Source organism: Phalacrocorax carbo, chromosome 6 (assembly GCF_963921805.1).
Source record: "Phalacrocorax carbo chromosome 6, bPhaCar2.1, whole genome shotgun sequence".
Classification (NCBI taxonomy): Eukaryota; Metazoa; Chordata; class Aves; order Suliformes; family Phalacrocoracidae; genus Phalacrocorax; species Phalacrocorax carbo.
In genome coordinates this window covers 22,037,193-22,053,041 of record NC_087518.1, presented here as the reverse complement: position 1 = coordinate 22,053,041, position 15,849 = coordinate 22,037,193, and the positions used below count along the sequence as shown (strand labels likewise).

The 15,849-nt window shown below is 33.3% G+C and overlaps 1 protein-coding gene across 4 annotated transcripts in view; it reads right to left on the bottom strand.

The window, feature by feature from the left end:
• The window catches only part of ATP2B2 (ATPase plasma membrane Ca2+ transporting 2), a 464,757-nt gene that overhangs the window by 82,774 nt on the left and 366,134 nt on the right, over positions 1–15,849 (bottom strand). For 2 of the 4 annotated variants that reach the window (XM_064454233.1, XM_064454234.1), the window contains exons 8-11: positions 15,267–15,392; positions 5,674–5,715; positions 3,779–3,943; positions 1,383–1,597 (exon numbers count right to left, since the gene is read on the bottom strand). In XM_064454233.1, the coding sequence (XP_064310303.1) occupies positions 1,383–1,597; positions 3,779–3,943; positions 5,674–5,715; positions 15,267–15,392 (548 nt within the window). Of the gene's footprint in view, positions 1–1,382; positions 1,598–3,778; positions 3,944–5,673; positions 5,716–11,916; positions 12,010–13,506; positions 13,540–15,266; positions 15,393–15,849 lie in introns of all 4 variants that reach the window. The other 2 variants (XM_064454232.1, XM_064454235.1) reach the window with 2 other exon arrangements.

Genomic DNA, 15,849 nt, shown 5'->3' with positions numbered 1-15,849 from the left:
GCCGTATACATACATTTTAAGGAATAGCTAGAACAGCAAAGATTAGCTAAAGAAACTGAAGAGAACAGGATTTTTTAAACAATATAATTCTAGCAAATTCTAGACTTCTTTTTAATACTCTTTCTGATGCCAGGATGTTATTTTGCAGCACATAGATGAACAACAGATTTTAGGAAAGAAAGAAACAAACTAACAAACAAAAAAAAACCCACCAACCAAAACAAAACAACCCCATACAACCCAAAAAATAAACCCCCAAAAAACCCCCAAAAGCGCAAAGAAACAAAATGACAAACCAACCCAAAAAACAACCCCAAAACAACCACACCCGCAAAAAACCACCAGAGTACTCCATTCCACAGTACATATTTTTCACAAGATGTGCAGTCATCCTGGAAATACATGTTGTCCCTGTTTATATGTTTTAAATATTAAAAACATTCTGTGCCCAACCACCTGACCCTTATATTCAGACACTGTCTTACACTCACAGGGCACAATATCACCACTTCTACACAAAGCTGTATTGCAGTTTGATACCGCAAATACAGATACGCGTGTCACATGAAGGACTTAAGGAGAACAGGAAAGTATTTTAAAAGCAGCTAGAGTCTTTATTAGTGAAAACCCATGCTTCAAATGTGCTCTTTTTTTCCTAATAATAATAATGTTTGGCTACAAAAACCAACATATTCCTTCCTAATGTTCATATATTAATTTTTTTACACATTAAATGGAAATAAACTTCATAAAACCTTTATTTAAGATTCCCAGAATGTTTAAATAAGGTCCATCTGACTAAACTGCTAAAATAATCTGAGAAAACTCCTAGATAGATAATGGAGTAATCCACAAGTCCAGAATTTTAATCCTTTCTAATTTCCTAATAGAGACATTGACATTGGCTACAAACAACTGCAACTGCATTTCAGAAAAGTACATGAATCCTCCTAGTGAAACTCTGATTTCTTTGAAAGGTGTTCCTGAAGACTTTACATCCATGTCAAGGAAAATTGAAGCATGCACAAGAAAATTTGAAGACAAAGGTATTCTGTAACAAAAGACTGGACTATTCACATAGTGAACTCTCCTGAATAAATTCCTGGTAACCTTGCAAACTAAGTAGGTATTTCTATTGTTCAATATTCCTGCACTGTGTAGTAAGATATGTATTACAACACATATGTATTTGCCTTTTTGTCAGAAATACTTTCAATACAAAGCAAAGATTCACTTTGAAGAAATTTCACTTTCATTAACATTTTGTGCGCATTAATTTACAGGCCAACTTTCATCACACTTGACAAAACCTGAAGAACAACTTACTAGTAAACTCAAATGAAAAGCATTTTTTTCCCATATTTATTTTTAATGTTTCTTACCTTTACAGAATAAGCCAGAGAAATAGTGACAGCAAGTGGAAGTCCCTCAGGAACAGCAACCACAAGTACAGTAACACCAATAATGAAGAATTTAACAAAATACTGAACATAGACAGGAGTGCACTCAGGCAACCATTGTTTCTTGTTGACCACAAATGTGTCAATGGCAAAATATAGTACCAAAATGATTACAGTGATGGCAGACATCACCAAACCTGAAAACAGAAACAATCAATCACTACAAAACAAAACACAAAAACAGTGCAATTAGAAATTTACATTTGGATTTGATATGAAACTATTCTTATTCTACATTACATTTTTCTTCAGTACCAATAATGGCGATAATTATAAATTTTACAATGTAGAAAAGACATTACTGTAATACATTTACAACAGCCATATATTCACTGAATTCTACAGAACAGCTGAATCATACTGCATTAATTTTTAAGCACCATTTTGCTGCTGCCATTAAAACTTCTCAGTCATTATAGTTCAACATGAGTTCCACTGTTGCTTAAGCTAAGTTTTTTCAGATTAGTACACTACTATGCCTGGTACAATATTTATCTCCCCTTGTAACCTCCTCCTTCTACAAATTACTAGTCCATCCATATTCAAATACTCATCTTTCTTTTAAATAAGCTTATCTTAAGAGGCTTGAGAAAAGGAGTCTCCTGTTTATGCTGCTGTATCAAATATTTTAGAAAAGCCCTACTGATCTGTCTGGCTCAATATAATGAGGCAATACTGCAGAATCGTCCACAGAGCAGTTTTTAATTGTATTTTTCTTGAAAATGTGATAAATACTAGTGTTTCCTTTTCAAAGGAGCATATGCAAACAGTGCTAGTTTTTATGAGGAGAGGCTCAAAAGAGGTACAACACTGACAGCGTAGCACGAGACATGATGTTTCACAGAATTCACATAAGATCCCAGGGACTTAATATGGTCTCTCAGGGACTTAATATGCTTTCCCAATGACACATATTTTGCTAAGATAGCACTCCTCCTCCACAATTTTGTTCCTAGATTTGAACATACAAATATAAACTCCATTAGAACATCTATTTTGCCTTGGTATGATTACTGCTCCTTGGCAGGTTTCTATGAAGCAGTTAAGCCTGCATTTCAAAATAAATTAACTTCTCTCTAATGAGATCATACAGTAGAAGGGGAATGCTGTGAAATTCATATCTTGACTGAAGTTAGAAAAAAAAAGTTGGTAAGCTGAAGGATGGTAAGGTTGACAGGAAACAGATGAGTCAGGGAGACCGATAAATACCAGAGGATAAAGGAAAACCCATTAAAATATTGTACAGACAAATACTCCTGACAAAGCAAGACATCCCCGTAGATTGCCCAATGACAAAGAAAAACCAAATAAAGCAATGATTAATTAATTTAATTCCTATTACTTGCCACATTATGGTTAGAAATTCCTATACAATGACTTTAAAAGTGATATTCACATGCCTGCTGAAATACCAAAGACAGTAATAATCAAAAAGCAATGTAGAAAGGTACTTAAGCTAAGAAATTAATGATAATGAGAAATGAAGTGGCTTTGTATCAAGCGGAGAAGCTTGAGGAATATGAAACTGGGCAAAGCATGAAATTGGATATTAAAGAGATTCCAAGTCATGCACTGTTCAGGCAAAGAAACAGAAGTGGCATCATGGGGTTATGTGATCAACTAAGTATAATGAACTTAAAAAGGAATGAGAAAGACTAGCAGGTGTAAAAATCAGACTGGTAAAGAAGGATAAAGGAGACTGAACTGAGGTGAGGTTAGAAATCAAGATCTCTTTAATACCACTAGAAAAATGACCCTAATGAACATTATGTCATTATGGAAGATTTTCACTTTCTACCTACATGTTGCAGAAGTGTTACTTATAACAGTAGAGACCAGATGGTACTGGATACAAGAGTCAACAGATATGTCATATTTTGGTAGAAGGCAGGAACACGGATATTAAGAAAGAACAGAATGATTTCAGAATCCATAAGAGGGAAATACTGTGTGAGTGATACTTTGAGATTATATTAGAAATTCTGAAACTCTGTACTCAGAATTTATATGGAGAGAGGAAATTAAATATGTAATTACTGCATTTGGGAATATTGCCTATGAGAAAAACTATGTTTCATTTTGATTCAAATATTCATTACAATCCAAGTTGCCCAAAGCTTCCAGTTTCTTGACAGTCAAAGCTGAGTTTTAGCAGAATAAAAGATCTTCAGTACCACATATTATCCCTGGAACAGTATTATGATGACCTATTTCTAAACATTGCCATAAAAAAGGCCTATCCCTTTTAAGAATAATTTGTATTAAAACCCTTTGTGCTAGTATAATACACTGCTATTTGGTCAGTTATCCATCCATACCTGCTTTGCCTATCTGGACTGCCAGCTTGGTCAGCTTTCCCTGAAGAACAGATTTTTCTTTCTTGTGCATGTTGGATTTCTTCTTGTCTTTGTCATCTCCCTCTCCCCCTTCCGCGCTCTTCAGTGGCTGCATCTCCATGGCAGCAGCCCCATCCTGCTGCTTGGCTAATAATGCAGAACAAAACTGTTACTCCAAAACCATTCTTCTTTTTTTTTATCTTAGTGTTGATACTTACTGAATTCAACCAGCACAACCTGTGGCAGGGGCTGATTGCAACACCTATGATTGTAAATATACACAGAATCACACTTCACTCCCATGGCAGACAGATGCTCTGTGAGACCCAGTGGGGTTCTGCAGGGGCACAAATGTACAAGCTTACCCATGTGCACTCAATATATATGGGGATATGTAATGTGGTCTTTGTCAAGTACAGTGAAAAACATTGATCTTTATTTATTTATTTATTATGCCACCAATTACATTCTGTTATACACATATATATCACTTAATGTCTTGCAAATTACCTGGCAGGTAACAATACATCAGTAGTGCAAGATTTCCTAGAACAGCAGATCTCAAATGCTTTAGCGAATAGACAGTCTATATATCTCTAAATTTGGGCATATCTCATAGGTTATGATGCAGCCTTATAATAATACTTTCAATGAAAACATTTTAAAAGCAATGAGGCTCCACAGACAATCCTGGCACCACTTCTCTTGACTGCATGGGCACCCCAGTGACTAGCGGACCACACTTTGTGAACCATTATTCTAGATAATACCAGACATTAAAAGTTTCCTTAGCATTCAGTGTTCAAGAAATTTCACTATCAGGTCAGATGGTATAATCATTGTTCTCCCATAAAAAGTACACGTAATTCAAAGGCTAAACGATCCTTTCTTGAAAGAATGCTAATATAAGGAAACTTGATTTTGCATCAAAGAGAAAGACATATTTTAAAGGCAATGACATTCCAGTTCATATATGTGTATGTGTTATGTACTGAACACAGACATAAGTAAATCACATAGAATGAGATGAAACAGCTTTGCTTTGACATTCATGAACAGATTGTACAAAACCATGCTTATTTGTATTGGAAATCTAATTCATCTAACCTTAAAACTTACTTATTTACTATCATTTTGTTTAACAGTTTTGTATTATTAAGAACTGAGGTTATCTATTCCATTTCTGATCCACCACCTTTGCTATCCTTAGAATTATCTGAGAAAAGAAAGTTACATTTACTTATTTGGCATAATCCAAAGAAATCAGGACAGCTGTGTCTCTTATAATAAAAAGAGAACCATGACTTTGCTTCAGAGAAAGCAAAATATTTATTTCAATTTCTTCCTGAAAGTGTACCTTAAATAAGAAACTCCTAAGATTCTTAATCTTCCTGTTGTTATCCTTATAATACACTTCTACATTGCTAAATAACCTCTTGGCTTCAGTTTCCTTTTGAATTGCTTTACCTTCTCCCTGCAAATGAAAATATGTCTGTACAATGCCGTTAAACACCAAAGATGATGAGACATATCAAAAATAGAGTTGGAAATACACTAACAATACTTAACGTACATAACTTGCTCAAGAAAAATGAATTCAAATTAACTTTGTGACATGAAAGTATCATCCATAAATAGCTTATTAGAAATACTGATCTCCTATCCTAAATATCTGATATACCAAAATTCTGTAAGTTACAATTTCTTAGCATTTTTGGGGGTTTGGTTTTGTGGGGTTTTTTTTAATGTTCTCTTTGAACAGTAGGGCCATTTTTACACACAGGCACAAATCACAAATTTTCATTTAATTTTTTAACAGAATTGAACTACATGCTAAAAACAAAATCCACAACCTCCTTAATATGAAAGAAGATTACCTTTGTTCTGGCTGTTCTCCATATTCCCATCCTGCATTTTGCCTATATGATGAAAAATTTCAACAGACAACAGACAGTAAACAATCTTCACCCAAGACAGAACATGAAAATGGGAATTTAAATAAAAAGGGCAGACAAAAGTAATGCGCATGTTACAGATACTTATTTATGATCAGTAGCCATTGTTACCATATGTTTATTTAGAAGCAGGGACAACTTAGCTGGACACATTCAAAGAACCGCAGTCAAGTTCAATGTTGTAACATGTGAATACTATATATCAACACATAGTTTTGAGCAAAACGCATAAATTAAGAGGGTGAAACTAATGAAAAGAATCCAGTGGAAAGCAGATTTTGAATAATATTCCTGAACTGAAATTTCAGAGATCTGGGACTTAAAAAAACCACAGGTATAATTTTGGCACACACCAGTATAGAGAACTACTTTCTTAATGTATTCCAGAATTAAACTAATTCTTTTAGTAAATTAGGAAAAAATATAAATAATAGTGTTAACTAATATAAAGAAATAAAAATGTAAATCAGATATTATTTTAAAACTACATCTTCCTCACTTCCTCATTTAGCAAGTTACTCCTGTAAATACAAGTGCCAAGTGATCATCCTATATTCAGATTTATCAAGTGCACATGTAATTTCCAGTTTAGTATTTTAGCTTCATGTAGTCTTACCATGACAAAGTCCTTATGGGTGGTTTTTTGGTTTTTTTTTTTTGGTTGTTGGTTTTTTTTAATTGAAAATATACCATTTGAAAGCGTGTTTGAAATGAAAATGGCAAAATAAAAATTAGAGCATACAAAATTCTGGTATTCAGAATAACACGTAAACAATTTCAAGTGTATTTAAAATTTCTTTGTGGGATTCCTTAAGAAACTTTCACAGTGATATATGAATTTATCTTACAGAAAAGGCTACTTGAGTTTTATAAATATTACATTTAGAATGGATGACATTCTCTTTTTGTAGTTATGCATAACACACAATATAAAAATAATGCTAAGGAAAATTAATAGTTAAAACACCTTTACAGGATTTTTGACACATTTGGATAAGAAAAGTGTCATTAGAGTATATAAAAGAAATATGACAGCAGTTAAATCCTGCTCTTCCAACTTCTTGCAATAATACAGCAGGTACCAACATGCACAATAAAGCAGCAGAAATTATGCTTCAACATATGTTTGTTTTTTTTTTTCACTCTATGCTGTGAATACATAGTAGCAAAATTAAAAGGCTAAGATTAATTTCTTGCATGTTTGTATTTTCAGTAATAGGGAGATCACTCCCCTCATACTAACAGACTACAGGCACCGAGAAATTTGGAAGCATAGAATTACAGTAAAGGAAAGGATGTTTCACTACATATAATCATCTTGGTAGTCAGATGGATTATGGAAGTATGCTGATGTAAACATTAGGCATCAACTGCTTGTCTATGTTCTACCCCTATTCCCACCTTTGCCAGAATGTGACTTTTAAAAAGGTGGTCTCTATCTTCCAAAGACTTACATTTTGCCATGAGACATGAATCTATGAACCTGAACAAAATCGAGTTCATTTTCATTGTGAACTCTGATTAAAAATTTCTGCATACAGTGCATAATTGAATTTCTATCTTTCTAATAGCTATTTTTCTTAGAATTGTTTTTAATAAAGTTAGTAGAAGACATAAAACATCTCTAGAGATTCTCATTTCTGGCTACAGAATAAAGCCTTCCTTAAGAACTGGAAAACATTAATTTAGAGCAGAGAGTCTGCTCTATGACCTGCTCTATAGTTCCTTTTTCAGACTATAATTAAAAACCTTAAAGCAGTATAATCGAAGAATCTTCAACCTAAAAAAACACAAAAAAACCCCAAAAAACCCCAAACAACACCCCCCAGCCCCCCCCAAAATCAACAACAAAAAAACCCGAAGACCCACCAAACAAACCCAAACCCATGACTTTCATTACTGTCAATCACAAAATACACTGTTTTCCTATGTAAATAAAAGTATTTAACTTTATTATATATATACGCTATTTAATAGGGGTATCATAACTGTTGTAATGAATTACACTAATAATTCATCTACCCTGGCTACCTAAAAATAGTGGTACACAAAATGGACAATCATTAGCAACAATGTGAACATAAGTATTTAAGAAATATATTCTTAAATATCAGAGTCATCACAGCTAGTTATATTCCAATTATTTTGATAGAATAACAAAGAATAGGTAATTAACTATGCTAAAGAAAAAAATGCTGTAAAGGATTTATTTCCTCCTGTTCAAAATAATTTTAAGCCTGCATTTCACTACAAATTATGAATGAAGAAAGAAATTAAGAAATTAATATTATAGAATCGCTACTGCTGAGAAATTCTTTCTCCTTTCCGTTAGTGCTAGGACCAGAAATACTATCCCATCTTTCTGACTTTTCTGCATTGTTTACAAACATTAAAAGTATGAGTATTTATTAAGATTTTGATAATTTAATGTATAACTCTCTTAAAAGTATGATGTATTTTAACATAATTTTGCACATTTTTTCTTTTTTTCTTTTTGGAAATAAGGAAGTAGAAGGAATAACGGCCCTGAAATCTGGAGGAATTCATCTGAGTTTATTTTTACCACTTTTTCTAAACACAAATGAAAAATCAGGTGGTTTAGAAAAGAATATAGAGCCTCCTAATATGAGCTGTATTCCATAGTTGCTTTGAGTTTGAATATAAAATGTTTTGCATGTTGCCTTTGCCTTATTAAAATTTCTGTCCTTTGGAGCATACCCATGGCACCATTACTGCCAAAGTTCTTATGCCAAAATTCAGTTACTTCTTCAAATAAACTTTTCAGGAAGGACTCCCCCAGCCCTCTATGAAGAGTCAATGAGACAGAATAAGAAAGACCTGTCACTGACATTGGAAATTTTTTGTTTATTGGAGGAATTGCTTAGAATCAACCGAAGAAGCTAATTCAGTTATGATCTCACATGCTGTGACGGAGCAAAAAATATAAAATATGCTACTGATTTTTCAAAATGTCCCATCTTTCAATAGAAATGAGTTATAGCCCTCTTACTCCAAGTCCGTTATATTCTGCAGCTAGTAAGAACAGATGCACACTGCAAATCTATATATAGGGGGAAATGTGATGTCAAACATATCTGAAGTGAATCATTAGGAATTCTTTCATGCAGTGTGGTATCAGATACAATGCATTAGTAATACACAGGTTAACTATAGAAGAATAAATCTGATTCCACTGTATCAAATAGGAAGTTTTAGATAATTCTTCTATGCCCTCACTAAATAACTTCACTTACAATTCAGAAAATACCTTTAAAATATATTTTAAACTACAAATTGCTTTGCAGGAATTGAACAGTAGTCTACATACGCTAGAACTGACAAAATTAACAGTAGATGTAAAATATTTCAGCTGAGACATTTCTCTGAGTCTGGTATGGTGTTTCTATATCAGAATATAATTTTAAGTAACAAATTGTTTGAGTGCCAAATGCCAAAACAAACTCAACAACCCAACATGGAAATCCCAATTTAGGAATCAGGTAGTGCTCTACTGGAAAATGATAAGCACTCCTTTCTCTAAGGAAATCAAATTTGGGGTAAACAATCCATAAAGAGTGATTGTTGCCTGCCATATTTTCTTTTCAAAAATCCACCTTTTCTAAATACTTTAAAATTAGATGGATTTCCATTAATTACTACCTTTCTGTAAAATTTTCTGACCTGCTCATAACCTTAACTTGTAACCTTTTAAAAACTGAATATATTGTCCATATTTTTAACAAAAGACGATCAAACAATTACATATTTTAATTAATCTCAGCTACTAGAACCCAACAGAATTTATAATAGTTCCTTTGATACAGCAGACAACAAACAGGCTGTGTCACAAAACTATATGAATCTATCACTATAAGCTCACTGAAAACAAAATACTCTGTCAAATGTATAGTGACAACTAGGTCAATAATAATGTTGTATTTGAAATGGTAATAAGTTGATTTTCAAGCAACAAGCAACAGCATTTCCTGAGATAAGTAAGTACTTATTCAAGTATATTATATTTTTTTCTAATTTGAAGGTAGTTTCTACACAGAAGAATTAGACTTTATGTAAAAATGCTTGTTTCCAGTCACATCTCAGGGAGAATTCTCAGACATTATTGAAAAAATTTATTTCATCCAGACCGAAAAAATATCTACATGAACTTGGTCTACTTGCTTTAGGACTTTTTCTTCCCCATCCTTTCTCCCCTCCAAAACATATCTACATTTAAGTATTGTCTAACTTATCACCACTGCTGACCAGAAAAACATAATGTGTAAACAGAAATCAGACTTTGGCAATTTCCCAGAGAAGTTTAAGGCACTCAGATATAACTCGACTTGCCAAGTCTCAGTTCTCCTCTGAACATGTCATATAAACTGAATTGTGGAAAGTATCTCCTTTCCATATTGATCAGAGATCTGCAGAATTAATTCAACCACCTCACCTCATAAGAGTTAAAAGCAAAAACATATTCAGCTGCACAAAAGATTTATTTCTACGCTTTGTGGAGTGAAAAGAATTGAGTATATATCTCTCAAACCCAAGATAAACAGGGACAGTAGCTATTGTTTCTGGTGGGAGACAGGATGATGGAAAAATCACATACATACTTAAGACCCTGATTTAACAGCCCATGGAACTCAATTTCCATATTAAGGTCAGTCATTAAGACCAAACACAATCGATATTTACCAGGCAACTAAAACTTGCTAACAGAGAGACTGGGTTAGAACAGTTTGGGACTCATTTCTGCATCTTGCTGGTTCTCATCCAGCAAAACGCTTAAGCAGATGATTAACTTAGTACTTGGCAACTTGCAGGACCGAGCATAATTGTAATGCTGCTGTCTCCAGTGGGATTGAAGGAAGATATCTGTTAAGACTTTGTTGTATGCATATGTTTGTTTTACATAAAACAAAGTAGAATTATAGAGCATAAAGAATGGAGAATGAAATGCTCATCATTAATTTCCTGGTTCTAGGTCTCTAGGGAATCTGAAATTGGTGTGTTGGAACCAGGATGATCCAGGTTCTTGTCATGCAGTGAGGTGTAAGCCTCATAAATCCTAGTTTTCAAGCAAATGTGCAGAAGTAAAATTTTAAATCTGGTTATATGTTTCTTTTAAATTATAATAAAGTTATTTAAAAATGGGCTCAAAGATTTCTTATGTCATTGATTTAAATAAGATATTACACTACTAAATCTTAGTACTTGTTTAATACCTGGTATTGCTATGTCAGAAACTCTAGTTTCACATGCATAATGCAACAACTACTGACCTGCATGGAAAAAGATTTCTATCACCAACACAATGAGAAGTAGAATTACTTTTGTCAGTATTATTGGTGCTGTACAAGAGGGAAAGGTTTCTATGGCAAATAAAGACTAATGTATCTGATTATCAGAAAAATACAGCTGATGCCTAGACTAATATTGACCCATTCCGTTTAATACTGGAATTAGATTATTAGAAGAAATACTGAAATATCTGCATGCTAAGAAGTGGGGTCAAGAATCTGTACTGAGACAGTCAAAACTGACTATGGTAAATTTTTTAAATATTTTTATTTTTTAGTAAATACAGGCAGGCTCATTAGACGATCACTATCTAAGGGCATATACAAACATCTACAAACATAACTTTTCAGTCTTTTCCAAAAAAGATGCTCAAAGAAGCAAAAGTTATTCCTAAAGCACTGTTAATTGAAATTGAGCCAGATTCCTGACCCCAGCACTATTTCTTAAAACTACATGAAGACTTATGAGAGTGCCACATCAGAAGAAAAGAAGATGTAATCTATTTATCATGGTGTTCTTCAGTTCTATGATGACAAATGTGTAAAGAAGAGCTTTACAATGAAATTTCATGCGAAGGCAACTCACAAGTTTTGAAACTAGGCTTGCTATTAATTAATGGCAAATAGATTGTAATTCCCACTTCTTCCTCTCCCGTGCTTAGTTGTGTGTGAATAAAGTCAGTCAGTCACAACATTTTTGTGGCATCTCTTATAAGCTACTATAGAGTTTATGGAGTAGGATCTCTCAGAGGGTAATCACATGCACATACAACACCTGTGCAATTCATAAAAGGAAAAGGGAATCTTGTATAGTCAGGAGAGAAATCTATCAAATAAAACAAGCTAGGTGTTCTTGACATACCATTGACTAAGCTGGCATTTGCATTATCAGTGGCATTTGCACCTGCTGCACCATCTGTGGCTGAAGGAGGGTGGGAGGAGGGATGGAAAGAATCTACTGAGTAATAATGGATAAAAAAATTATAATAATAATAATTTTAAAAATAACAACAACATAAACAAATGCACATGACAAAACAAAAAACATTTATGAAATACTATGGCTTTGTTCTACCAAAAATCAATCTGTTTTAAATTAATTAACATAACTTTCAAAAGCAAAATGTCATTACAAAGATGTTACAAAGTAAGGCAAAAACTCAAACATGGAATAATAATAATAAAATAGATAAATAGAAAGACATTTAACAAAGTTAACAGAGTTGGTGAGGACTGGCTGTACACAGTACTATGTACAATGCCTTGGTCCTTTTATATATCATTTTTTAAATCTTAATATAATGCTATGCAAATATTAAAATGGCTGAAATATTTCCCTTAAGTTAATGAATTTATGCAATGCATAAGTAGTTTTAAAATATGAAGCATACTACATGGTATATACAACATTACATATTTTGTATTTTATATAATGTTGCATATTATGATGTATTATTGCTGATACATCCCAGTCTAACATGGGCTCAATCTATGTCCTGTCATAACCTAGTTAATAGGCATGTTGATCTAAATAGAAACATTAAACTTTTCAATTCTGTATGCGGAAATGGCAAATATAGTCTTGAGGAGAATGAGTTATTTTAAATCTAGATAATAGACATTAAATAATTGGCTGTTTTGTGGTAAAATCAAAAAAGTACCAGCTAAAAAAAAAATCCTTTTTGTTTTCAGCAATTATCTGCATATTAGAGAAATTAGTCAAGCAATCTTTCCTAACAGGAAGGTGAAAACCTCAAAGAAGTTTTTATTATTTTGTTATGTTTGTTCATACTAGGATTCAGAAGGTTAGTCTCTACAAATAATAGATAAATTTTGTTTGTTTCTATTGGTTAATTGTTCGCAATAGAACACAAGTCCTACAATGAATCCTGACTGAGACTCTTGAACTTCCTCAGTACTTAACCCACAGTGACCACTTCACACTGTACTAATTTGTTATTCCATAAAAATGGTCATGTTTTATTTACAAATGGTAAATTGGGAGAAGAAAAAAAACAGCATACAGGATTTAAAAACACCCCCTGTGTAACTACATTCATGAAAATTTCAATTGCAAATTTGATTACTGTGATGGTAATAACTTAAATTGCTTTGGTTACTCATGCTTATTTTTTATTTCATTTGGTACTCATCCTAACCAGCACATCACGAACTGCTAACAGCAAATCACGCATTTCAACATTTAACATACTGGAATTCACTTCTGGAGAATAACTCATTACTCAAGCTTAACAAAGATTTGCCACACCAACAATGCGTGCACACTTAAATGTTTGCCACAACCAATCCTGTTGATTTGAATTTATTCTTTAATTTCACTGGACTGATTCAAAGACAGTTATTTTAATAATTAGTTCAACCCTGATTTGCCCCAAAGCTTGCTGGCTAAAAGCCTCTCCTTTCATTTGATGCAGTACAATTCTTACTCTACCTGGAAGCTGATGTCCATCCTCCTGTTTCACACCTGCATGATGATTTTTACAAAATGTTAATGACCAATAAAAGCATATACCCACATAAGACTGAAACAAACATTTATGATTGTCAGGATTTCACAGAATTGCAGGTTTACATATGAGAGTACATTTTTTTAGTTTGGGCCTCAATCTGCAACCAGCTCTGCCCAGGAAGTCCTCTGTGCTAGCACAAAGCTGCTAGCAACATTAGAAGATGAAAAGCAATTTTTCTTGTTATTGTAGCTATATCCAATTAGATTCAATGTCTGCATAAAAAGTTCTTACACACCTCCCTAAAGATCTCTGTCTCTGGGTAGAAATTATGACCACAGTGCAGTGCATTACTCTGCTATTCCCTATTCCCTGTCTTTCAAGGCTATCCACAATGGAACATGAGAGAATCACCAGTGTCCTGAGTAAAGTAACATACAGAGAAGGCCTACCCAGTTAAACAAAGGACCTCGGGGCAGACAGCTGTCACTTTCCAACAGGTACTGAAGTTGCTCCATCTCCCCTACAATATCCTTACACACTTCCAAAACAGATGCTGCCAGATCTTGAAAGGTTTGTGTCTAGGAGTCTTTCTCTTAATGGTAGCAAGATCAAACTCTAAGATATTGTTCAAAATCAGTCTGCCTTTGAGAAGTTTCAGTCCTTCTCCTTTTAATGTTCTTAGAACTTACCATGCCTATCAGGTATTGTGCATTTCTGTGTAGAAATGAAATTATAAACATTTTGTAAAGTCTTTCATCAAGTAAAAAGGCATTTCCTCAGAGAAACATGGAGTCAAGAGCAACCACTTGTTGAACATACTCAGAAATGGAAATTGTAGGTCATGAAAACCATTTAAATTTGGCCTTCCTATCAGCAGCTTCAAATTAAAAAGATGGAAATGAAAAAAGGTGGAATCACATTGCCTGACAGATACCAAGTAAAATGTTCAATAAATTTATAACTACTCTTTTTTATTAATAGTGAAAAACAGATGTCTAAAAAACCCCATATTAACTGGCCCTTAATTATGTCTGAAAGATAAATATTCTTACAACAAACTTGGAATGAAATTATAAAAGTAGACATGAACAATTTACAAGACTATATGAACAAACCTCATGTGTCTGCTTAGTGTACAACCCATAAATTAACAATTGCTTATGACATCACACTATAATAAGGTGAAAAGTCTAAAAAGTCTTCTTGATTTCATTAACTGATACAGGACATCAAAGTTAAACTCTCTCTTAACATTTACTGCTACTTTCTTCTCTTTTACTATTCTTAGTTTGACCTTTACTCCATAAATTAAAATGCCTCTAAGTCACTCACTGACATTAAACAACTAGGCTAGCAAAAAGCCACATCTTCTCTTTATTTTATTTTTGAAGCTCAAATAAAGATGGTATGTCCATGGCCAAGGGTTTGGTTGGGTTTTTTTTTCCTGAAAAAAATATTACACAGCTGTAAATCACAAGAGCAAAACCTTAGAAGATCTTAGGTGGATATGGATTTATATAACAAAGACACAGCAATGGGAGTATGCCCATATATTCCCTTGCTTTTAATTACGTACTGAGAGTCTGCAATTTCACACTGGAAAAACATCTTGTTATCCAATGTATTTATTGGTTAACAGCTTTTGCTGTTTTTCTGTGTGACATGTAATGACAAAAATGTATACCAGAAAAGAAAGCCCAAGAGCTTTCTTCAGAGCATCTTTATGTGTTGTGAAATTTACCTTTCTTATCTTTCTTTTCTTCTTCTTCTCCTCCAGCACCTAGCAGAGTAAAGATGATGCCTGTCTGAGAATTCACACCCACAGCAGTTACAAGCATTCGTCCAGAGCCTTCCATGACATGAGTACCTGAAAATATGCAATGTAAGTTTTACATAGATAATAAAATGAAAGAACAACCATTAAATATTTTACGCAAGACTTTTACTACAGTACTGAGAGATTTGTTACACTTCAAAAATCTATACTGAGTCTAATATAATTACATACCAAAATTAATCCTATTGTATATTATTCTCAGCCAAGAATGGATGGTTAATTGCAAATCTTAGGCTGCACATCCATTAACCACACACATTAGATTCCCTTTTCAAAAGAAATGTTGTCACTAACCAGGTTTAAATAATCTTAGAAGATAATAGTTCAGCTTCACATAGTTAATTCTTGTATCTTGGAATACTATTACAGAGATGAAGTGAAAATATGTGTACAGTTTCTCTCATCTTTCTCAGTTGTTAGTTATCCTATATTTAACCAAATGTTAGGTCACCTAAGATCATAGCCTCTTAGAAACTTTTTGCTATCA